The sequence below is a fragment of the Mesoplodon mirus genome (assembly GCF_964341445.2).
Source record: "Mesoplodon mirus genome assembly, chromosome: 12".
Taxonomy (NCBI): domain Eukaryota; kingdom Metazoa; phylum Chordata; class Mammalia; order Artiodactyla; family Ziphiidae; genus Mesoplodon; species Mesoplodon mirus.
The window spans coordinates 42,694,954-42,719,105 of NC_138988.1; the positions used below are offsets into that span (position 1 = coordinate 42,694,954).

General features: G+C 50.2%; 1 protein-coding gene across 5 annotated transcripts in view; it reads left to right on the plus strand.

Annotated features, from left to right (window-relative positions):
* The window catches only part of ZDHHC3 (zDHHC palmitoyltransferase 3), a 54,397-nt gene extending 52,285 nt beyond the window's left edge, over window positions 1-2,112 (plus strand). For 2 of the 5 annotated variants that reach the window (XR_014295654.1, XM_082639826.1), the window contains exon 8: window positions 1,714-1,729. Coding sequence is in view for 3 of the 5 variants with exons in the window: in XM_082639829.1 (XP_082495955.1) it covers window positions 1,714-1,971 (258 nt within the window). In the remaining 2 variants the exon portion in view is untranslated. Of the gene's footprint in view, window positions 1-1,713 lie in introns of all 5 variants that reach the window. The other 3 variants (XM_082639824.1, XM_082639823.1, XM_082639829.1) reach the window with 2 other exon arrangements.
* The last annotated feature ends 22,040 nt before the right edge of the window (window positions 2,113-24,152 follow it).

The following is a 24,152-nucleotide window of genomic DNA, read 5'->3' on the forward strand; positions in this document are numbered from 1 at the left end:
ACAAAGAGCCCCCATATGCCTTTCAATCAGTCTTTCCAAATGTAAACATTTTATAAAACCATAACACAAATATAAAAACCTGGAAATTTACTGATACAATACCATTAACTAATCTATATACTTTATTGAGAGTTCTCCAGTTGTCCCCACTAGTATCGTTCTCTGTTCCAGGATGCCACATTGCATCATTTGTCCTGTGTATTTAGTTCCTCCTCAGTCTTTCTCTGTCTTTCATGAACCTGATCCTCTTTCTAGTTGAGGTTAAAGTCACATCACATAAAAGCAACCATTTTAAAGTGTGTGGTTCAGTGGCATTTAGTACGTTCATAATATTGTACAACCACCACTTCTGTCTGGTTCCAAAACAATTTCATCAGACTTTGATCCTGTTGAAGATTATTATCCTGTTGAAGATATTCTGTAGAATATCCTGACATCTGCATTTGTTTGATGTTTTCTCATAATTAGATTGAGATTATGCCTTTTGGGCAGGAAAACCAGTGAAGTGATGTTCTGTCCTTCTTGGGGCACCATATCCGAGGGCACGTGATGTTGATACATTTCATTATTGGTGATGTTAACTTCAATTTGGTTAAAGTTATATCTGCGAAGTTTCCTTACTGTAAAGGTACTGTTTTACCCTCGGTAATTAGGAAGTATCTTATGAGGAGGTACTTTGAGATCAAGTTCTTTAACCTACCATTTTTCCAAAAGCCAAGAAACTTAAACCTCTGAGATGGTGTGGGAAGAAAGAGTGGTGGAGAGGAACTGGCCCAGGTGTGGCCAGATCTCAGTCTGTACGTGTATCTCAGTTTCTCCTTCTGCACAACGGAAAGAATTATGCTGGTTATGTAAGGATCTTGTGTGGAAAAGAAGAGAAAACCTAGAACTAGGTACTCAGAGGTCAGTCCAAGGTGGAAAGTGCTGTCAGTGAGCAGTACCTGTGCCTGGGAAGCCCACAACAAATCTCCTTGGCTTCCAGAAGAGATGGAGGAGGCAGCGCCCCAGTGGGGGTAAAGCCTCTGCAGAGGGTGTGGTGGGCCTGGAGAGCTGGCCTGGCTGTGCCTTTAACTCCTTTGGCTTCTCCCCCTTCCCAACACCCTCTTCTGTGGCCTGGCGCAGCCGACACCCAGAGGCAGGTGAGTGGGCAGCTCGGGAGAGGCCACAGGGCATGTCTACTGCATGTGCAGGTTCGACGCCAGCCTTTGCCCCCTCGCAGCGGCCCCGTGCACCCTCCAGCTGCCCGCTGCATGTTGGCACTCGCTGTGCACAGCTTTGCTTCCTCACCTCACGCTTCGTGTGTCTCCTGCTCTCCCCCTTAACCCCATCATCCTCCTTCGTGCTGGGTTTGCTGCGCCTTCTGTAGGGGGAGTGGCCCAGGATACTTGGGGAGGGGTCGTCTTTCTGGGTGGTCTCCGGACAGGTGGCCCAGCTCATGCCTGCAGAGGCCTGAGATGTTACTCCTTGGCCCTTAGCCACTGGGCAGCCTGGTCACTGCGCAGCAGCTGGCCGGGCACCCTTGCTCCTGTGGAAGGAAAGGAGGGCAGTTGGTGGGAAACACAGGCCCTGCTTGCTGTGCTGCTCCGAGCCCCTCCCCACCCTCTGGGAGCCCCTGGCTCTGGGCCTTGGTGCTCTGCTGTGCCGGGACCTGGGGTGTGTTAGATGGCGCACGGCTGTCCCACGCTGACCCTCTTTATCCCATTGTCCCTCCAGGGCATTGAACGCCTCAAACGAAAGCACCAGCCCAGGGAACACACAGGCAGCTGGAAGTCAGTCAAAGAGACCTTTGGTGGGGACTTTTCCCTGAACTGGTTCAACCCCTTCTCCGGACCGCGTCATCCAAAGCCTCTCAGTGACGGTGACTGGGTGCGACAGGTGGCATCGCTGTCAGACACTGAGAACACAGAAACAACAGAGGAGCAGTCAGAGCAGAGGAAGGACGAGGACTCTGTGGAGGTGATAGATGAATGATACTGTGGGGAGAGGGCCAGGCACCAGGCAGCCGCATCACCCTACGTGCCGGCATCGTGGCCACAGGGCTCCTGCGCACCACGTGCTCCCCTGCACCCACTGCTCCCTTCACACCACCCCCTTGGCCTTGCTGTCCTCTGACCCCTCCTCCCTCTCCCCACATTGGACCAGGTCGGGGATGGGGGTGGACTAGGGGTGACAGAGGAAGATGAGAAACTTGCTCTGAGCTCATCTGCCCATGAGGGATTGTCAGGAACCATTCTCCGAGGCTGGGCACCCTTCACAGCCTGTGCAGCCTCACCCAGCAAAGGAAGCTCTGAATAGGGCAGCCTGGGGGCAGAAAAGAACTGGCCTCTGTCCTTTCTTGGGATATCTGTCTTCTCTTGAGAAGGTTGGGGCCCAGGCTCCTGGCTTTTGAGAACTAAGGCTGTGAGGTTGTGATGGAAGAACAGAGCAGGGCTGGCCTTGGGAACCTGGGGTGGGACACTGGCATCAGAAGAGATGGACCTGGAAAGGCTGAAAGGATCCTGGTCACTCCCCCGAAAGGGCTTCCCCCTGGTGCCTGCCTAAACTAGAAGAAAGGCATGGCGGGCTCAGCTACCTTCAGGGCTCAGGCTTGGTTTGGGAGAGGACTCCAACAGCAGGCTATACACACACACACGGGATGTGCCCAGGTTGGAAGCAATCCTGAGTTATGACAGTAACACCCAAACTTAGCTCCCGTTCTATAGATACTAGAATCCCTGAGTCAGCTCGGAGGTGTCCTGCCTTGTAGCTAAAAATCGGTCCATTCCTACTGGAAGGTCGGGAGGAAGAACCTGTTTAGAGCTACCGGAACTCTGACCTCTCCTATGAGAACTGCATTAACTGTCCGTCCTGGAGAGAGTCTAACCACCCACATGGGCCGAACTGACCAGAAATCTGGCCTGACTGTTTTAGGCCAGTTCTCCCAAGACAGTGCCCATCATGTCTCTCTGAAAGAATGGGTGCACACACACACACACACACACACACTACCAGAGAGGGCATCTCTGGTGGGTCCCTGTGCTGCTGCCCACAACTCTGCTTCTAGGCCAGCCCTATGGGGTCACCAGCACTTGTGAGATGAGGTGGTGAACAAGGCAGACGTGGGGCACCCCTTGGGATGTCTTCTTTACCCCAAAGGTCAGGAAGGGGCACCCTTGTTTAACACCCTTCTTTTCCTGGGTCTGGTCCAAGTCAGGACCCCTCTGGCTGGCCTGCCCCCTCTGCACCCCGAGGTGGAGGCCCACAGGGTCACAAAGGCAGCTTTATTCCTGGGGATGGAGGAGTGAATGGGAGGTACAGAGGGATGGATCTTACCTCCTTGGCCATGAGAGAAAGGAACTGAAGCAACAGGATCAGCAAATTCACAGACCACATCTAGGGCCACATCCAAGATGGTTCCCAAGGGAAGGCCTTCCTGAAAAGGGGACCTGGGGTCCAGCAGCATGTCCGGGGAGCACAGGGCTGGCTGTCCTCACCGCATGTGAGCTGAGAGTGCTCAGCAGGGTAAGGGTCTGGGATGGGCCTGCCTGGTATGAGGGGGAGGGGTGCTCTCCGATCACTCCCAATGCTGCCTGGAGGAGGGGGATGTTTCAGGTGTTAGAGTGAGAGTGAAATGTCTGGATGGGACCAGGTGAGGAGGCTGTGGCTTCCTTGGAGAAGGTTCAGGGGCTGTATGGAGGGAGCAGGTAGGCAGGCTCCCTCACCAGGAGAGGTGGGGCCGTTCACCATCTTCCTCCCTCCCTCCCTCACCCCCCCACCCCCGCATTGGCCCCCTTGAAGGTTCCTGATTTTAACTTACCAGCACCATCAGTCATCAAGTAGGAGGGACCGCTGGGTCATCCACCACCACCAAGGGGCTGGGGCTCCTTCCGCATGGAAGACTGGACATGCCTACTACACTACAGGTGCCTCGAAGGCTCACCAACCATGGGGAAGCGTAGGGGCTGTGAAGTTGGGTTTTAGGTGCCATAGTTTCAAGTTGCCTGAAGTTGTCGAAAGTCAAAGGTGAACAGACAGCACCTGGCCCTCAGTCCTGCTTCTGGTTTGGCAGGCAGGCCCAGGCCCAGGCCCAGGCCCAGGCCCAGTGTGTGCAGAGATCCGAGGGAAAGGCCCTGTCTACCTGCTCTTCCTCAGGTAGGCCCCCCTCAGGGAAGGAAGAGGGGTGGGATTTCAGGCAGACAATAGCGAGGAGAGAATGTATTTCCAGCAGGCCCAGCCCAGTTCTGGCAGAAGACTCTACTTGGCTGGTGCTTCCAGGGCTGATGCACTCTGGGGCTGAAGAGGTGGTCCCTCCTCACAGGGCAAGTGGGCAGCAGCTTCTGATAGCCTGTGTCTCCAGGGAGGGACTCTGAGGCTGTGGACGCCTTTGGTTCTGACTGCAGATAGTGGTGGCCCTGCTCTTTGAGGCCATGACTCAAGGCAGGGAGGTGAGGTTCTGTGGCCCAGGCTGGGCGTTTCTAGCTGTCAACAGGCTACCCTGTGATTCCACATGACCTGGCCTAGTGGGTCCTGCTGCCTGTGATTTGTGTTGGCCTTTGAACGCTAACTTTCACCCAGCTGGCTCTTGAATTTGCCCTCATATGAGTAATCAAGTCTAATCATCTGAAATCTAATGAGTAATAAAATCTAATTATCTGAAAGCTAATCCCAAAGCAGGAAATGCTGAACCGCTCAGCCAAGGCTTAGAGCCGGTCACAGCTGCTGCCTCTTTCCAAGGCATCAGGCAAAGGCTAGTTGTGATGAGAAGAGTCTTCTCAGCATGAACCTCTTTCACCTGATTGGAATTAAACTTGATAAATTTCTCAAGTCCAGCTGTTGTTGGGATGCCTTTTATTTGGAATCTAATGGTCTCACCTGGCTTCACCGTCCTGGAAAATTCAGACACACAGACATGCATTCAGCTGAGGAGGCTGCAGGAGAGGGGAGGTAAGTTGTGTGAGAAACCAGGAGTCGCAACCTCAGCTCAGCCTCCTTGAAGGGTTCTGGCCATTCCTGGACACAGCACAGTAGGCATCCATGCTGGGTGCTGTGAGAAGCACCTAGGGAGCTTTTGATGAATACTGATGATTAAACCCATGCTGGAGAGTCAGATGCAGCCTGTCAGGGTTGGAACATGGCACCAGGGCGGGGCAGGGGTGCCAGTAGCATCTCAGCTGTTGGCAGCACTGTTTACAAACTGACAAGCTAAGGACAAGTTTAACCTCTGACTTGCTGTGTCTGATCCACACAGTGATTTTTACAACTTGAATTAATTGCCGCATTTTAAGACCCAGGAGCTTTACACTGTAGAAGAACACACACACTCCTCTAGCTTATTCTGAAAGGTCAGAAGATCCGGAAGTGTAGGCCCCACGTTCCTACACAATCTCAGTTAGATGAGCTGAGTGGCAGCACCCACTCCTGTTTACCGCGGTCCTCCCTGTTCCTGTTTGTCCATGACACCCCACTGTCCCCATTGTTACCGCCAACTGGTCTGGCCAGTTTGAGCCTGTGCCCCCTGGGTCTATAGGCTTCCTCTTCACTCACCATCACCCTGGGGGAAGACAAAGGGCCAGAAACAAGCATGACCTCTGGAGCCAGACAGACCTGGGTCCTCTTAGGCACTCAGGCCATTCTCTATCCATTTTCCTCTTGCTGTTTGGCCCATTTGACTTTCACAGATGTGCCGTGCGGTGAACAGGTATTATTATCCCCATTTTATAGATGAGGAAACTGAGGTTCAGTTTCTGAGGCTTGCTGAAGGCCAGTCCCCTGGCTAGTTAGAATAAACTGGCCCTGGTATGGCACTTACCACATCTGGGACACAGCTCTGATGCTTTAGATGACTTCACTGCCTCTTTGGGCCTCAGTATTCTCCAGTGTAAAGCAAGGTGGTTAAACCAGCTTCCAGGGGCTCTTCCAGCTCTGACTGCATCAGGCAGATGTGGTGGGGCGGGGATGAGAAGAGGGGGAGAAGATGTGTGAGTCAGGTACATGTTTTCATGGTAAGTTAAAGCAGAGAAATAGAACCAAAATGATGAGTTATATCAAGCCAGGAAAATGTGTGTGTGTGTGTGTGTGTGTGTGTCTGAAGGCTTTAGGGGAGAATCTGTTCCATGCCTTTCTTTAGCTTCTGGTGTTGCCAACAATCATGTATATGTATAAATAACCTGACATCCTGAGCTTTGTCAGACTCTCTTTTAAGGAACTCAAGACATGTCATCCCATGCCAACCAGAGTTCAAGCCTGTCCTGTATCTTGGCCTCTTTGCAGCCCTAAGCAGGATCCCTCTTCACCAAACTAAGGACCGTCCTGCACCACCCAGCCCCACCTGCAGCCTGTGGTTCTAAGATGCCCCATCTAGCAAGACAGACGGGTGCAAGGAGGCTTCCCCAGAAAGGCCCTTTAAACAAGGGACATTTGTGAGGGAGGATTCCCATAGATGCCCTTCCCAAGCTCCAGGGTTAATACACAGGCTCCTGCCCACCACACCAAGGCTCCCTTCCATACCCTTGGATATCATACCTCCTCACAGACAAGACCCCAAGTCCCAAAAGGGGCCTGTCAGTCAAGTTGCCTCACAGAGCAGCCCAGAGAAAGAAGCAGAACTGAAGCTAAGCTCTGTTCTTCCCTCAGAGTGCCCCTACCTCTCATCTGGCCAGAACACCTGACACTGGTGTAACCACTTCCCCCACCTGGCCCCGGCTGAGCCCTCTTCCTCGGACCCACACCTCAGGCCTGGTGCCCCTCCTCCACCCAGGGATTCCCTGGGCTTACATCATGTTTTGCATGTATCAGGCTTCACCTCATTTGTAACATTCATCCAAATATCTAGCTCTTCCGAAACAGTTCTCACTCCCCACCAACACACTGTGGTTTCTCCATGCCTTTGACAGTGCAGATATATTAGCTAGAAATACCGTCAGAGCCAATTAAAAGGCAGGTCAGCCAGGCAAAGCTAGAACACACGTTAAAAGGCACCTCAGGGGCTTCCTTGGTGGCGCAGTGGTTGGGAGTCCGCCTGCCGATGCAGGGGACCCCAACTGGGGGGTGTACCCCAACTTTACACAGAGCCCCTTGGCAAAAGCTAGGAGACTTACCAATCCAAGACGTTTATGGAAATTCCTGTCCAGTCATTAGCTGACCACTAAGCACACTGAGCAGAGACTTCAGTGGCCACGTACAACAAAGAATACAGACTTTGCAGAACTCTGTCAAGAAAGTTACTAAACAAACAGCAACAGCAAACAAACAAAACAACACACATTAGGGGGCGGGGGGCAAGGGGCAAGTGGATAGCAGAGACCTCAGAAAAGAAAGTAGCAGATGGGGAAAGCAGAGGCAGAGGTCTGGAGGGGGGAAGCCATTTAAGGGAAGAGGGAGCAGCACAGTTGGGGTGTAAAGTCAGGAAAGGAACTGGAGGCTGACTCTGCAGGAGCTGGAAGCCCAGGCTGAGGAACTGCTATTTCATTTGCGGAGCACTGGGAAGCACTGAAGGTCATAGCAAGTTGAATCGGCTGGTCAGATAATACAGAAACCTCAATGAGGACATTTTTAAAAAGAGGTGCAAGGCCTGCCTGCCTCTCCCCAGGCCTAAAAGCACTACTTAAAGAAAGACTGACACAAAACCAACAAGAATACACTCTGATGGGCAGAGACATGTCAGATGGAATCTCAGTCATGCTAGAGATGGCTCGCCTGTCTCATTCAGGTAGGTGTCTACCGTGAGGCTGTTTTCAGTGTCGTGGGCTGAATCGTAGGCGGTCATGCTGCGTGCTGGGATGCCCAATGCTCTCAGCTCTGAGATGACACCAGGCAGGGGTGATCAGCCCCACCCTTGGTACTTCTCCCTTTGGCCCCTGGTTTCCCGAGGGGGGATGGTCAGTGCCCACCCCCAGTGGAACAAGGTGTTGGCAGCCTAGCCCAGCCTGGCCACACAGCCCCCAGTGTGGCCCCACAAAGCATCTGAGAACATGGGGAGGGTGCAGTTGGACCAGGACAAAGGGCCAAGGAGCATACCACCCAGCTGACCTGAGGCACATGCTGACCTCTCTGTGCCTCAGTTTCCTCCTCTGTAAAATGGTAATCATTAGAACACCTACCTTTAGGGTTGTTCTGCAGATGACATGTTTATGTTTTCCTCCTGTCCCAACTAGTGGCCCCGGCCTGTCAGTGCCTCCTGGACCCACGCATCCACAGAGCAATGGGTGGCGGGGAGGGATGGGGAGTGATGCTGGGCTCCAAAGATGTTCATTCTTTCAAAAATCCTAATGGGTGGTGTTATATTTCCTATGGAACAAAGCGAATTCCTCTTCCCAGATGTGGTAGGCAGCTTCTAGGAGGGCCCCCAGTAATGCCCTCCTCCTCCCTGCAGAAGCCCCTCTCCCAGAATGTGGACTGGACCCAGTGACTCACTTCTAGACAACAGAGCACGGCAAAGTGAGCGGATGTCACTTCTGAGATGAGGTTACAAAGAGGCTGCAGCTTCCATCCTAGGGTCTCCCTCTCTCGCTCACTGGCTCTGACAGTAGTCAGCTACCTGGTGTGAGCTGCCCTGTGGAGGGGCCCACATGGTGAGGAACTGATGTCCCTGCCCTGAGATTGCCAGCAGCCACGTGTGGGCACCTGCCCACAACCCAGTCAAGAGCCCTAAGAGGCCTGCAGTCTTTGAAGGACCCTGAGCTAGAGCACCATGCCTGGATTCCTGACCTGCAGACGCTGCAAGATGATAAGCATTTGTTGTGTTACGGCCCTACGTTTGGGGGTAACGTGTTACATGGCAGCAGATAACCAATGCGCTAACTGCCCATCCAGTTCCCCTGCTCAGGGTGGGAGTGCTAGTCAGGCAGCCCTGACCAGAAGCCCTGCCTTGTGGCCACAGATTCACAGTAGCTCCTGCAGGCCCACAGACAGCAACATATTTCTAGGGGTGAAGGAGTAATATTAACCAGGGACCCGGGAGGGGAAAAGTTGTCAGGCCTACAGCGGAGGCCTCCAAAGTCAGCTTGGGTCCTGAGATTCCCTCACATGCGATGGAATCTTTTCTAACCTAACCTCGGAAGTGACTGCCGCAACACCTGGGAGGTCTGGGTGCTCAAGCTTGGGCCACAGGCTAAAGAGGTGCCCGGATGTCGGGAGGGAGCACTACCCTGGGAGTCAGTGTTGCTGACTCAACCACCACCTTGCTGTGCAACCTTGGGCCGCCTGCCCCATGTCTCTGGGCTGGTGTCCTCAAAATAAGCAGTGGCTTAGCGCACTGCTTCCCAAACTCCAACACATAAGAATCACCTGGGGGGCTTCCCTGGTGGCGCAGTGGTTGAGAGTCCGCCTGCCGATGCAGGGGGACACAGGTTCGTGCCCCGGTCTGGGAGGATCCCGCATGCCGCGGAGCGGCTGGGTCCGTGAGCCATGGCCGCTGAGCCTGCGCGTCCGGAGCCTGTGCTCCGCAACGGGAGAGGCCACAACAGTGAGAGGCCCGTGTACCGAAAAAAAAAAAAAAACAAAAAACACCTGGGAATAGGTACAAACAGGCCCACATGTGTCAGGCATAACACATACTTGTTACATGTTACTGAGTCCTCATATTAACCCAAGGATGAGCCAACAGAAACCCAGAGAAGCTCAGAGCCTCGCCAGGGTCACAGAGCTTGGAAAGAGGGTGCAAGTCAACCCGCACCCCTGAGAACTAGAGCAAGACCAGTACAAGCTTCGCCTGCTGGTGGCCCAGTCCCCTTTCCTCTCCTTCCTCACACTCCATCCCACCGCCCTGGGCTGGAGAACTCGGCCTGGTGGTAAAGGGACAGGAGCAGGCATATCCTTCCATGGGCACCGTGCACTCTGTGCCTGGGCCCCTGAGGGCCAGCGAGAGGGCCCCATGGGTACAATACCAGTCACTTACTTGGAACTACCAGGCAGGCCAGGAGGGAGTGGGAGCCCCGACCATGGAGGGGGCATCCCCCTGGGTCAGGTACACAGTCACAGCCACCCCACAAAGGGGGCATTTAAGACTCACCTAGAGATGAACGCAGCTGCCCACCACCCAGGTGGCAAGAGCAGCCTCATGGCTCCTGTCTCTCTCTTTGGGCCTTGGAGAGTGTTCCCGGGTTGCTTGCCGGGTTGTCCTGAGGTCTGTGACCAAAACGATTTGCACAATAAACCCCAGGCGTTATTTGTGTTTCTCCCTCTCATTCTCTCCCACACGGACCGCAGATGAAAAGTTGACTGACATGGTTTCAGATTCCACACGGTGATCAACCTTACAAAACCACCAGTTGTTACACATGGGTGTAGAATCAAAGAAGATTATCCACCATCATCTGAAAAGGCTATGGAGATATGCCTGCCTTTTCCATCTACGTATCTGGGGGAAGTCAGATTTTCTTCCTATATTGCAACTAAAACAATGCCCCTGGACAGATTGAATACAGAAGCATGTAGGGAAATCCAGCTGATTTCTATTAAGCCAGACATTAAAGAGATTTAGAACAATGTAAAACAATGCCACTCTCCTGACTATTTTAGGCTTCCAAAAATAGTTATTTTTCACAAAAACGTGTTATTTATGTTAACGTGTTGAATTTATTATTATTCATTTAGAATCAGTTAAATAAATATATTTTAAACTCTCCAGTTTAAATTTCTAAAATGGTAAATATTTGCAGAAAGAAACGTCGTGAGACTTCCCTGGTGGCGCAGTGGTTAAGAATCCGCCTGCCAATTCAGGGGACATGGGTTTGAGTCCTGGCCCAGGAAGATCCCACATGCTGCAGAGCAACTAAGCCCGTGCGCCACAACTACTGAGCCTGTGCTCTAGAGCCCATGAGCCACAACTACTGAAGCCCGCGCACCTAGAGCCCATGCTCTGCAACAAGAAGCCACTTCAATGAGAAGCCCGTGCACTACAACGAAGAGTACCCGCCCCGCTCACCGCAACTAGAGAAAACCCAAGTGCAGCAACGAAGACCCCACACAGCCAAAAAAAAAGTAAAATAAAATAAAATTCCCTTAAAAAAAAGAAGTCATAAACACAAGTGATTTGGGGTCTCAATAATTTGTAAGAGTGTAAAAGGGACCTGAGACCAAACCATCTGAGAACAGCTGCTCTGGGCAAGGTGGACAGGGGTGACAGCCATCCTGCTGGCCCAGGACTGAGGAGTTTCCTGGGACACGGACTCTCAGTCCTAAACCCAGGAACCTCCCAAAGGAACTGGAATAAGTTGCTTACCCAACTGGAGCCCAGCCTGCAGGCAGGAAGAGTGAATTCCATGTGAATACCATTTGCAGATGTGGAAGCTGAGGCTTGGAGAGGTCAAGCCTTGGGGTCAGCCTCCAAGTGGCAGGGCTGGGGCTCTGCACTCAGGTCTGAGGAAAACCTGCACTCAAAATAGACTTCAGCAGATGTAGATCTCTTGATAGTTTTGAATAGTCAATCAGGCCTAGCACTGAGGTGTAGTTTAAAGAGCTTACAGTCCAGCCGGGGGGAAAAAACCTAATAACTGCTGAGCAATTGGTAAACAGTATAAGACAGCATCAAATTTGGGGCAAAATTACTCTACAGGCTTCTGTATTATCAGAATTTTTTATACTGGGATTCAATGTATGTATTCTTTGTAATATTATTTATGATTTATTATTATTAGGATAAAAAACTTATGAAGGACTCTCAGAGCTGCTATAGTTCAAACAAGTGGGATCCCTGTAAGAGCTGGGGATCCTGGTCCCCACAGGAACAGGTGCTCGTGTTCTGGTCTGGGAAGTGGTACTGGGGGGGTACTGGGGGTCAGACAGTAAACACGGAATACACGAACACTTTCAGGAATGACAAGTGCTATGAAGAAAAGACAGCAGGCGGATGTGGCAGCAGCAGGCTCCTTTGGCCAGGGAGCCAGGAAAGATCTCCCTGAAGAGGAGGCTTCTGATCTGAGACCTGTGTGACCAACAGTGGTGACCAAGCCTTGACTTCACAGTCAGAGATCTTCCTGGAGGACGAGAGGCTGGAACTAGGGGTCGTGTCCATCCCTATGTGTACTTGATGGGCAAGATGAGGGGATGTCTCTAGGAATCAAGGGGCCCCCTGCCACTGCTTTCCCAAGAGCAGGCTTTAGGAGAGAAAGGGCAGGGCACCGAACGGCACGTCCACACAGGGGAGATGGAGGCCATGACTAGGCCTCCCACACCTACCAGAGCACACAGGGTCCTGGACCCTGGCAGTGGGGTGCTTCAGCTCCATGGTCTCCAGGAGGCTCTGGCTTGACAGACAAATGCAGCAGTTGTTTTGGGAAATGAGGAAAGAGGCCATTAACAAGTGTTTGTTCCATGTCAGAAACTTAACACATACTCCCTAATTTTTTTTTTTTTTTTTTGCTGCACCCCCAGGCTTGCAGGATCTTAGTTCCCTGACCAAGGATTGACCCCACGCCCTGGGAAAGCGTGGAGTCCTAACCACTGGACCACGGGGGAGTTCCCACATACTCCCTAATTTGCACTTCACAACGACCCTGTGGGACCACCCATCTCCTGGCAAGGAACTCTACCCACAGGCTCACAAAGTCTCCCACAGCATGGAAAACCAGAAACCACTTAACGGTCTATACCCAAGGCAGCCGTTAAGTAAACCCACAGAGCCATGGGGTGGAATATTACACAGCCAGCATAAAAACGTACCAGCAGAGTTTTTAATACCACGGAGAAAATCCCTTTGTGATCAAGATAAACAAAATAGACTATAAAGTTGTGCACATATAACATTATCTCAACTCTGTAAGCATGAATTAGTAATAGAAAAAGAATGACGCACACTAGAACATGAAGTATTTATCACTGAGGGAGGAGATTATGATTTCATTTCTTTCCATGTCTCTGTATCTTCTAAGCCTTCTAGGTCTTCTCTGATAAACATATGTGTTACCTTTTGAATTCTATTGATATATTTATTTTAAACCACTTTATCGAGATATAGTTTACAGCCCATAAAATCAACCCTTTAAGCTGGATGATTCAATGGTTTTAGTATATTTACAGAGTTGAAATACCTGTGTTATTTTTGTAATCTGAGAGGGAAACTACCAAAATAGAAGGAATAGCTAATAACCTTCATTCTTCAGAAAGAGTCTGGGAAAGTTCCATGGTCATAATTCTTTGAGGTTGTTAAAGTTACCCCTTGATTTTCTCAGAGGGACAATTACCTAGGATTCAGGTGATCCCTTCTTCCCCACCCTGCTGTGTTCGTCATTCTGTCTGTTTCCTTCCTCTGGTGACTGCTCCCCCATCAACTCGCTACCTGCTCCCCACTTCCTGTGCTAACCACTTCCTCCCATTTTGTTTCCCTCCACCCCCTCACCTGTAAGTAGTGATGGTAACCGCTCCCCAGGGATGGATTCACAAGAGGATGCTTGTGAAGCACCTTGCAGAGTGCACACAGCAGGCCTCACTCATGGGAGTCTCCCCTTTGTTGTCCCCATTTCCATCCTATCCTAGGCATCCAGACCCAGGGAGGGGAGGGGCAGCCAAGCAGTTGTGTAGAGTATGGCATTTTCGAGAAGTTTTTTTGTTGCAAAAGGTGGTGAGACGAAAGGCTGGAAGTTTCTGGTGCCATAAGTCCTCGCCACTGGATTTGTGCATTTAGAGCCATGGAGCCCTTCCTCCTTCCACATTGTTGCTCTGACTCGTGGCTGCACAGAGACGTTCATTCTTCCACTGAGCAGAGGCCTCCAGACCAAAGTCTTCTAGAAAATCTCCCTCAAGTTTTAGAAGTTCTTGGAATTCCCTTCTGGTCCAGTGGTTAGGACTTTGTGCTTTCACTGCCACAGGCCCGAGTTCAGTCCTGGTTAGGGAACTAAGATCCCGCAAACCGTGAGGGGTGGCCAAAAAAAAAAAAAAAAAGTTCTAGAAGTTCTTTATCTTTGTCAATATTTCACTTGTAATGGAGCTTCCTTGTGAATTGTTAGGTGGTTTGTTCTTTGATAAATACACTGAGAAGTGGGGGTGGGGGGTGGCAGAGAGTAGAGGGGGATGGGAAAGGCCCTAGGCCCAGCTCTGATTCTGCCACCTGTCTGCATGTTCTGGGGGGGAGGGTTACCCCTCTCTAGGCAAGTATCACATGTATAGAGTTGGGGTTTGGCATGAGGCTCAGAAACGTTTCTGCATAACCTTTACTGGCTACTACCTAACTAAGAAGGTGGGGCCTGGCCCAGCCATAGGATGACCAATTCATCACCTGACCAAAGTTCCAGGACTTTTCTTTGACAGAGTTGACACAACAGATGTAACGGTAGCCAGTGCTGTGGTGGACGCTCTCATTTCACTCTGTCTCATCAGCCGTGAAAACCACATCCTCTGAAGCAAGGGCACACATGCACATGGGGTTATCATCCACGCCCTGGACACAGGCAGACCTGTCACAGGAGGAAGCTGCCTGGCCTGGGGGAGAGGTGGGGTGGGAGGTCCCGCAAAGTCTACATGAGGTGTTTGAAACAGTGTGTGTTGGGGGGTAAGACATGGGAGGCAAGAGCTAAGACAGGTATCAAAAAGATGCTCGCTTCCTGACCAGCTGTGCGGGACTTCCACTGGGCAAACGTGGGACAGTCTGAACATAAACATAATTAAGAACAGGAATGATTGTAAACCACTGGGAACAAATGAGATCTCTGAGTCCATACAGATAGATTGTTTCATAGATGGATAGATGATTGATTAGACAGACAGATAGACAGATGATAGACAGATTGGTGAAGGGAGGGCTTTGCTTACAGGAGAATACCAGGGCCCAGAAGGTAAGTGTGGAGGGAGAGCTGGAGTTGGAAAATCACTGTGCAACCATCATAGAGAAGGTTGGTTCAGGCATGAACTGTCAGTGGTTGGTAAATCTAGGCGGGGGGAGCATTTTCATGAGGACCAGGATATTTGCATGGCTTGAAAGTGTTGCCACAAGACAAGGACTACTTATTAGTAACAAAGGAAACAATAGTAATTATATAGCAGGGAAATTGCACAACACTTTGACCAAATGATCAAATTTAACATCCCCAATGAGGGGCAGGTGGACACTGTGTGCCACCAGATGTGATGTCCTGAGGACACAGCTTCACTTATGTAATATTCCAGGCAGGGAGGCATAAACCGAATCTAAAGATCATGAATCATCGGGACTTCCCTGGTGGTCTGGTGGTTAGGACTCCTCGCTTCCACTTCAGGGGGCACAGGTTCGATCCCTGGTCATGGAACTAAGATCCTGCAAGCCGTGCAGCGCGGCCAAAAACAAATATTAATTAAACAAACAAACAAATTAATTAAATGAAAACAAAAAAATAAAGATCACGAATCATCAGATAAACCCCAAATGAGGAATGTTCTAGTGAAAAAAAGGGGGGGGCCAAGGGGGTCCATTAGTCAAAAATGTCCATGTCAAAAAAGACTAAGGCTGAGGAACAGTTCCAGATTAAAGGAGGTAAAGAGACAGGACAGCTGAACACAGTATGTGACCCTGGACTGGATCCTGTACTGGAGGGAAAAAAATGTTATAAAGAACATGATTGCATCAACTGACTAAGTTGGAATTCCAGTAAGTAGATTAGATACAGTGTTATGTCAACACTGAATTACTGAAGTTGGTAACAGCTGTGTAGCAAGAGAATCTTCCTATTAGGAAGTACACACTGAAATATTTTTGGGTAAAGAGCAACAATGTATAACTTACTCTCACATGGTTCAAGAATAAAGTGTGGGTGTGGGTGTGTGTGTGTGTGGAGAGAGAGGAAGAGAGAGAAAATGATGAAGAAAATAGGGCAAAATGTTCACAGTGGATCTGGATAAAGGGCATATGGATGTTCTTTATACCATTTTTGCCTACTTTTCTGCAGCTTGAAATCATTTCCAAACACTAAATAAATAAATAACTAAACCAGCTCCCTGGTTTCTAGCTTGTACACTTGAGTTTTTAACTTCAAGGTGGCTGTAGCAGTGCGGGTGTGGAGAAGGTCTGGTAACCAATGAGCACATGTGAAGCTGTGTCGAGATGCCCTGCCCAGCAGCCACGGGAGAGAGGGCTGGTGCTGGTGGGGGAGGAGTGCCCTCCAGTGCCCTTTGCGTGAAGGCTCCCATGGAGCCGCAGGTAGGAAGGGGTTGGGCCAATGAAAACCTGGAGGGGAGAGGGGAGACCCAAAAGAGCAGAGAGTTTTCAGGAGGAAGGAAACACCTGTCAGGATTCAGGCCCTGCGCCCGGAGAAGGCAAGTAGGAAGCTGGGGTGACGCCCCCAACAAGGGCAGCCTCCGTACAGTGGTGGAGGCCAAAGCCAGATGGTGGGGGTCAGGCAGGGGAGAAGTGAAATGGCCAAGGAGCTCAGCCACAGAGGGGCTGCTCCAAAGCCACCCATGATCTGTCCCTGGGTCTGGTCCCTTCACCTAGTTTGAAAGCACCTGGATGGTAAGCAAAGCTCACGGACCACGTGAGGCATACAGTAGGCGCTGCTTCTTGCCTCCTCCCATGAGTCTCACCTGACACATTTCCCCAGCTGACCTGAGTTTCGCGTTACCCTCACACCATGGGTTGAAAAGAAACCTGGGTACAACATGTTTTCTTCAGACTTGAAGATATGTTTGTTTCCACTTTTCACTAGCAGGTGGTACTTGCCTACGACAGTGTGCGGGGGCTGCCGACCACCACCTTCACCTAAGCAAAGACACGTGACATGGTGGGCATATCCCCCTTTGGCCACACCCTGAACTCTACAAAAGCCTCCCAGAAGAATCCATCAGCCCTAACACATCACCCCATCTGGAACAAGTTTGTCTCCCCCAGAGACCAGGACTGGCCAGGATGGACTGGCAAAGCAGATGCCCGAGACAGAAAAGCAGCCACACAAAGCAGGCGGCTTCTGCGAATCCTTCCGACGGGCCTAGACAGACTTGGTTTGAAACCTGGCAGGTGTTTTCACCTTTCCCCTTTGACCTTTACTCCCTTCACTACAGCATGGAGGGGAAGCCTCCCAGGTGGTTGGGATGATTCCATAGATAATATAAACATAAGGGGTCTGGCCTAAGAGGCCTGGCCCACCACCTGGCACTTCAGGGGGCAAGTTAAATGTCAGCTGTCTTTTGCAGCAAAAAAAACCCCTCTCTCTCTGTTGTTGGAATACGAGCAGCCTGAGCCCCAGAGGGGCATCGGTCCCAGGGTACCCCAGGCTTTCACCCAGCCTTTGAGGGTAGATAATGACTGGATGGATAGGTAGAAGTTGTTATAGCCACAGTGGCTTGTTGTCACAAAACAGTTCTGTTTGTGACCCAGGATCTCCCCCCCACCAAAACCTGTGAGATGCTTGTTTTTATAAGATATCTTATAGGAGCAGTGGGCTCTCGGTTGCAATCCCAGCTCTCCCTCTTACCAGCTGTAGAACCTTGGCTGGTTACTTAATCTCTTCTGTGCCTCAGGTTTCTCATTTAGACACTTGGAATGACCATAGTGCTCTCCCCGCCCCAATAGGACTATGAGATAAACATTTATTAGCTCATTAAATGAACTATTGTTAGTATTTTGCTGGTGGGGAAGCAGGCTCAGAGAGGTGACACAGGAGGTGAAGTGGGGACAGGACTCCCCTGACACAACTCCGCCTGCACCACTCTGGCTCCCCGCACCCCCCTCACCTGCAGCAAAAGGAAGGCGCTGAGCCCCTGCCCCCAACCCACCAGGCAGCTGACCCACACGACTGATCCATGCGGGGCCTGGACTCTGTGAGGGGCATGTCCTGGCACCAGCAGAGCTGTGACAGTGTCCCTATTCCGCTAAGCCACAGGGCAGACCTTAATTTTGCCTTCCCGGCTGCATCCCCATCACCACCCACAGTAGGCCCTCCTTGATGTTACCAAGGAGTGCAGGTGACCCTCCAGGATGTGGGAAATGTTATTCACCTTGACCTGGGTGGTGGTTCCATGGGTGTATTTATATGTAAAAACTCATCGTAGGGACACTTAAGATATGCATCCTTTATATGTGTTGTACAGCAATAAATTTTTTTAAAATAATACTTTGTTGAATGAAGAAATGCAGCTCCCTCCCCCACCCCACTTCCACCTCTCAAGCATAACCATGAAGTCAACTTTCACACCAGACTTCTTACAAAAACAGAGACTTCCAAATGAAAGGAAAATTAAATCAACGGCCTTTTCCTGGGAAGATTTTCATGAATCCCTGAAAAACACTCAGATGCTGCAAAAATCAGGGTTGGGAGTCTGGGATCTGGACTGGAGGCCAAGGAAGGAAGAACACACCGGCCAGCAGCTGGCCCACTTACCTCCTCATTTCCAGCTGCAAATTCTGCTTCTGAAGAAAAAATCCTGGAATTAACCTCACAATTAAATTTCTAGGGATTTATCCTAAGGAAATATTCACAGATTAGTCCAAAGATCTGGCTGAGAGAGGGTTTATGACAACCCTGGGAAGACTGGACAACTGTAAATCCTCAGAGCCCCTAAGAGGAGATGGGCCGATCGGCCACCACGAACCCACATACCAGAGCAGGAAGCCGCCACGAACAGTTCTCTTGTAGGGGAACCACTGAACGAACAGGAGCATTCACAGTATCTCATGACGTGAATGAAGTGAGAGGCAAAACACTTCTACTTCTGTATCTAACCATTATAGAGTCATAGAGAAAAGCCTGGAAGCAAGGACTGACAACTGTTCATTGGTGGGATGATGGGATATTTTTATTTACTTCTTGCTTGTTTACTCCAATGAACATTGTCCCTTCTGAAATGAAAAGGGGAGGAGGTGAGATGTAGGAGGTTTGACCACAGTCAGAGCTGCTAAGAGCCTCGGGGAGGGTGAGGGAGCAAACGCTGAGACGTTTGGAGACACAGCCCCTGCTACACTCTGCTGGAGGTTGGTCTTCAGCACCGTCATTGACTGAATGTCCTAGAACATCCCTGAGAGGTTTAGGCCTCTTGGACAGGAAGTGAAGGTGTCACCGTGGGTGGGCGGCCTCCCCCTAAAAGCAGATGGCCCACTGGGTCTGGGCTCAGGTGTTGAAGGCATCATGGGAGTGAATATTCAGCACGGCAAGGAAAGGGCTCCGCAGATTAGGCAGGAACCTGCCAGAAGCCAGCCAGCCACTTACGCAACAGCCTGGGGGCCCTCACCGCCACACTGGACTCATTGTGAATGGCTGCCTGCCAGGGACGTCTGTCTGATGATCTCGGGTCCAGCTCCATCACGATGTTGTTGGAAACACCAAGATTCAGCCCTGGAAACACCCGAGGGGCACAGAGTCTTGATGGTGGCCCCCAGAGAGGTTCCCTCGCTTCAAGACACGTGCTGCCCCCTCAGCCCAAGCCTCAGCTCCCAGCCCCCTTCGAGCCTCCTCACTTGTGTCCTCTGCCTCTTGGAGGCCTGCGTCCAGCTCTACAAGCTGCAGCCTTTCCCCATCCAACTGCCCTCGCCCGCCAGGGCCACAAGGCCTCCCTCTGCCCCGAGTGTCCAGTTTTCATTTTCTGCTCAACTTGGATGAGTCTCCTCTGCCTCCTGTTCTCCACGGCCTCCCTGTTCACCACAACGGAACCCAGGCCTCCCTCTTGTCTTTGCGTGTGGCACTTTCCGCTGCCTCTGCCTCATACGTGTCCCCCACCTGCTTCTTTTCCCTGCCTGTTTAGCCCTCACTGGGCTCTGCTCAGATGCACAGGCTCATTTGCTTTAGGCAGCCAGTGCCAGCAGCTTAACCCCTGTTTCTCTCACCTGGAAGAGGCAGATGCCACTGCCCACCATGCCAGCTTAAGGACTTAAGAAAACATTGGTCAGGTTATGTCATGACCTCCGGGAACTCCCTACTGCTCTTGGGATCAAACCCAACCCCTCCTTATAGTCTGCACATGGTTTCCGTGCAGCTTGTCCAGCCCGCCCAGTCCCCTCCCTCTTCTCCCTGCAATGACCAGCCTCTGGTCCTCAGACAGACAGTTCATGACAATGCTGATGGCCGGTGTGGCCTCCCTGGGGGTCACACACTGTGCCCCTGCTGGGAACCCTGCTCTCAGGTCTTTAGTGGTGGCTCCTGCATGGGGTGTGTGTCCCATCAGGGAGGCCACCTCCCAGGAGAACCCTCCTGCTTTGCCCTGACCCTCTTGCTTTGGTTTCTTGGGCCCATGTATCCCTGTCTGAAATGACCTTGTGCTCTTGTTGGCTTCCTGTCTGACTCCCTCCACTAGAACCGGCAGGTCTGGGAGGCCAGGCACTGCTTTACTTGTGGATTCCTGGAGCCTGGGATGTTTCCTCGCACACAGTAGGTACTCAACATTATTGGTGAGTGATACAAGGTAAATGTTTGTGAGAGGGATGCACGTGAACTCGGGGGCACTATATATTCCCTGATGTTGGGGACCGTGATGTCCTGTCATCCATGCTGAGCAGGGGGCCCTCAGCCCAAAACATAGTAGGTACTTATCTCGTCTTGACTGAAGAGAATGGAGACCGTTCTGACTGTAAGTTCCATCAGCACATCTGAGGAGACCCTCTGCCTGTCCCTCCCTTGGAGAAGGAATGAAATCTCTCTCCCAGGAAGTGGTGTCATATACCCTCTTGTAAAGCTGATCTACTAAATCTATTTATAAAACTTAAAAAATGGCATTAAAGAAGCAAGACCCTCCCCCTTATCCCATTCCCTGTCACCAGATCTGAAGATCTGTTCCCCTAATTGCACATATGCCCATAGATATAGCCAATCATAACCAGCAGCTGAGCCATTTCCATTATCTATTACCCCAGGTGTGGTGTTTTAATCACTATTGCTCACTTGCCTCCAGCCCACACTTCCATGGTGTCAGCAAACCTCAGCCCTATGATTCATCTCTAGAAACATCCCAGACCCTTCTAAAGCAGCTGCCCAGCTGAGTCTCTTCTCTTTTCTCTGTTCCTCCCCAGCCATCCCCCAGCTCCTAGCCAAGGAACAGGAGCATCTGAGGAGGGAGGACTCACCATGGGCCAGGTCTCTCTCATCTCCTACTGCATCCTCATTGCACCCCATATCATTCCCACTTTACAGATGGGGAAACTGAGGACCAGGGAGGCAAAGACACTCCTGGCTCGGACTTGAGGATCAGAATCTGCATGGTCCGGTCCCTGAACCCTGTGTGCAGGTGAGCTGCAGGTGCGCCGTCCCAGGCCTGCAGGGCCTGCAGAGCGCCAGCCACAGGTAAACACCAGGCCTCACCAGAGCAGAGTTTGCACATCTGGAACTGCAACGTGTGGTGAGGAATGGCATCTTCTTTTTCAGGAAGTCAGCATGGAGAACCTTCAGACCTGTCAGCAACACACCGTGTGGAATAAAGAAAGAAAAGAGAGGAAATTCCAGGCAGTTCGGTGGTTAGGACTCTGCATTTTCACTGCCAAGGGGCCGGGTTCAATCCCTGGTTAGGAAACTAAGATCCCACAAGCTGCACAGCGCAGCCAAAAAAAAAAAAAAAAAAAAAAAAAAAAAGAAAAAGAAAAAAAGAAAAAGAAAGAAAGAAAGAAAAAGAAAAGAGAATGTTTATTTCCCCCATTGTCTCTTTTTGGCTCCAGAATCTGACGTTGTGGTGAGGTAGAGCTGGGCAGAGCTGGGTTTCCAGCCAGGCGTGGGCCTCTCTGAGACTCAGTTTCCTCACCTGTAAGATGGGGGTGAACATACCTACCTTGTGGGGTTACACAGATGAGCTGAGACAAATGGGCATTAAGTGCTCAGCTCAGCACTTCTGTTGTAGCCCATCAGGTGCCACCTCTATGTTACTGAACCAGGTCCACTAGCCCAAATGCAGTAAAGCCAAGCTACTGACCCCAGGTTGTGGTGAAGGTAAGTACAGCGTTTCTTGCCAATGTGCCCAACCTGGGTCAAGCAAGGAGAATAGGCAGCTCATACTCAAAAGACCCAAACTCCCCGATGGCTTTTGGGGGAAGGGTTTTTAAAGGCAAGGTGAGGGAATTCCCTGGTGGTCCAGTGGTTAGGACTCCACGCTTTCACTGCTGAGGGCACAAGTTCAATCCCTAGTTGGGAACAAAGAACTAATCCCGCAAGCGGTGTGGTGCGACCCCCCAAAAAAAGGGCAAGGTGAGGGAGAGGGTTGTGAGGTGTGCAATGGGCTTGTGCACAATTCTCTGATTGGTTGATGGGGAAGCAAGAAGGTGGTATCATGGGGTCAGTATTATCAATACTCAGCTCCAGCTGGTCTGGGGGCTACGTGCTGGTGGTCAGCACACAGTTAACTTCTTCCACCTGGTGGGGGTTTTAGTATCTGCAAAGCTTAAGGAGGAACTAAAGGCCCTTGATTTTCTTTTACATCTCAACTATTATTATTTTGTCTTGCTTGACTCTTGAGGCCCCGTGACCTCACCCACATGTGGCTGGCCATTCCAGTTACCATCAAGATCAACTCTAGAAGAGCTGGACTAACAGAGCTGCTGTTTAATTGAGATGTGTGAGGAAAGGCTCTGCACCACGAATCTCTCAGTGCCGCCAGCACCTGGCACACAGTAGGGCCCAAACCATGGAGGCATCACTGACTTCTTCCTCTCACAGGCACATCCAACCCATCAGCACATCCTTTTGGCTCTGCCCTCAAAGTGCATTAGAGTCTGATCACTTCTTATCACCCCCACTGCCACCAAAGGCTCCTCTCCCTCATCTGCAGTGGCAGCAGCCTCCTGACAGGTCTTTCTGCTGCTGCCCTTGCCCTCTGTAGTTTGCTCTCAATGAGAGGGACTCCTTTAATATATGGTTGACCAGCTCTCTCTTCTGCACACTCACTCAGAGTCAAAGTCCTTTCAATGATCTAAGACAGGCCCTGCATTATCTGGGGTCATATTCTGATGTGGCAACGGATATAACACCAAATGCACAAGCAAAAAAGGAATGGATAAACTGGACTTCATCAAAATAAAAACTTACATGCTTTAAAGGACAATATCAAGAAAGTGAAAGAGACAATCCACAGAATGAAAGAAAATATTTGCAAATCGTATACCTGATAAGATACACTTGTATTTAGACTATTTAAATAACTTTTTCTTTTATTTACAGAACTTTTACAACTCAATAATAAAAATATGAGAAACCCAGTTTTAAAATAGGCAAAGTCTCTAAAAAGACATTTCTCTAAAGAAGATACACAAATGACCAGCAAGCACAGAAAAGACGCTTGACATCATCAGTCATTATGGAAACGCAAATCAAAACCACAATGAGGTGCCACTAAGATGACTACAATAAAATTATGGACAATAAAAATTGTCAGCAACCAGGTGGAGAAATTAGAACACTCGTATTTTGATGGTTGGAATGTAAAATGGCGTGGCTGCTTTGGAAAGCAGTCAGTTTCTCAAAAAATTAAATACAGTTATATATGACCTAGCAATTCCACTCCGAGGTATATACCCAACAGAACTGAAAACACAAATCCACACAAAAACTTATACACAAATATTCTTTTTTAAAAAAATATTTATTTATTTGGTTGCACCAGGTCTTAGTTGCAGCAGGTGGGCTCCTTAATTGCGGCAGGAGGACTCCTTAATTGCAGCTCCAGGGTTTCTTAGTTGTGGCTCGCCAACTCCTTAGTTGCAGCACACAGCCTCCTTAGTTGTGGCATGAGAACTCTTAGTTGTGGCATGCATGTGGGATCTAGTTCCCTGACCAGGGATCAAACCCAGGCCCCGTACATTGGGAGCGCGGAGTCTTATCCATTGTGCCACCAGGGAAGTCCCCACAAATATTCTTAACAGAATTATCCAACAGCCAAAGTGGAAACAATCCATATGTCCATCACAAGATATACTGATAAACAAAATGTGGTACATCCACACAATGGAATATTATTCAGTCATAAAAAGGAATAAAGTACGGATACATGTTACAACATGGATGCGCCTTTAAAATATTGATACTATGCTAAATGAAAGAAGCCAGACACAAAAGGCCATATGTTGTGTGATTTTATTTATATGAAATGTCCAGAATAGGCAAATCCATAGAGACAGAAAGCAGATTAGTGATTGCCAGAGGGTTGGGGGGAAGGTGGATAGAGAGTGACTGCTAATAGTGTGGGTTTCTTTTTGTGGTGATAAGATGTTCTGGAATTAGACAGTAGTGATGGTTCAGAACTTTGTGAATATAGTAACAAACTATTGAATTATACACATTAAAAAGAAATAAGTAAAATTCTAA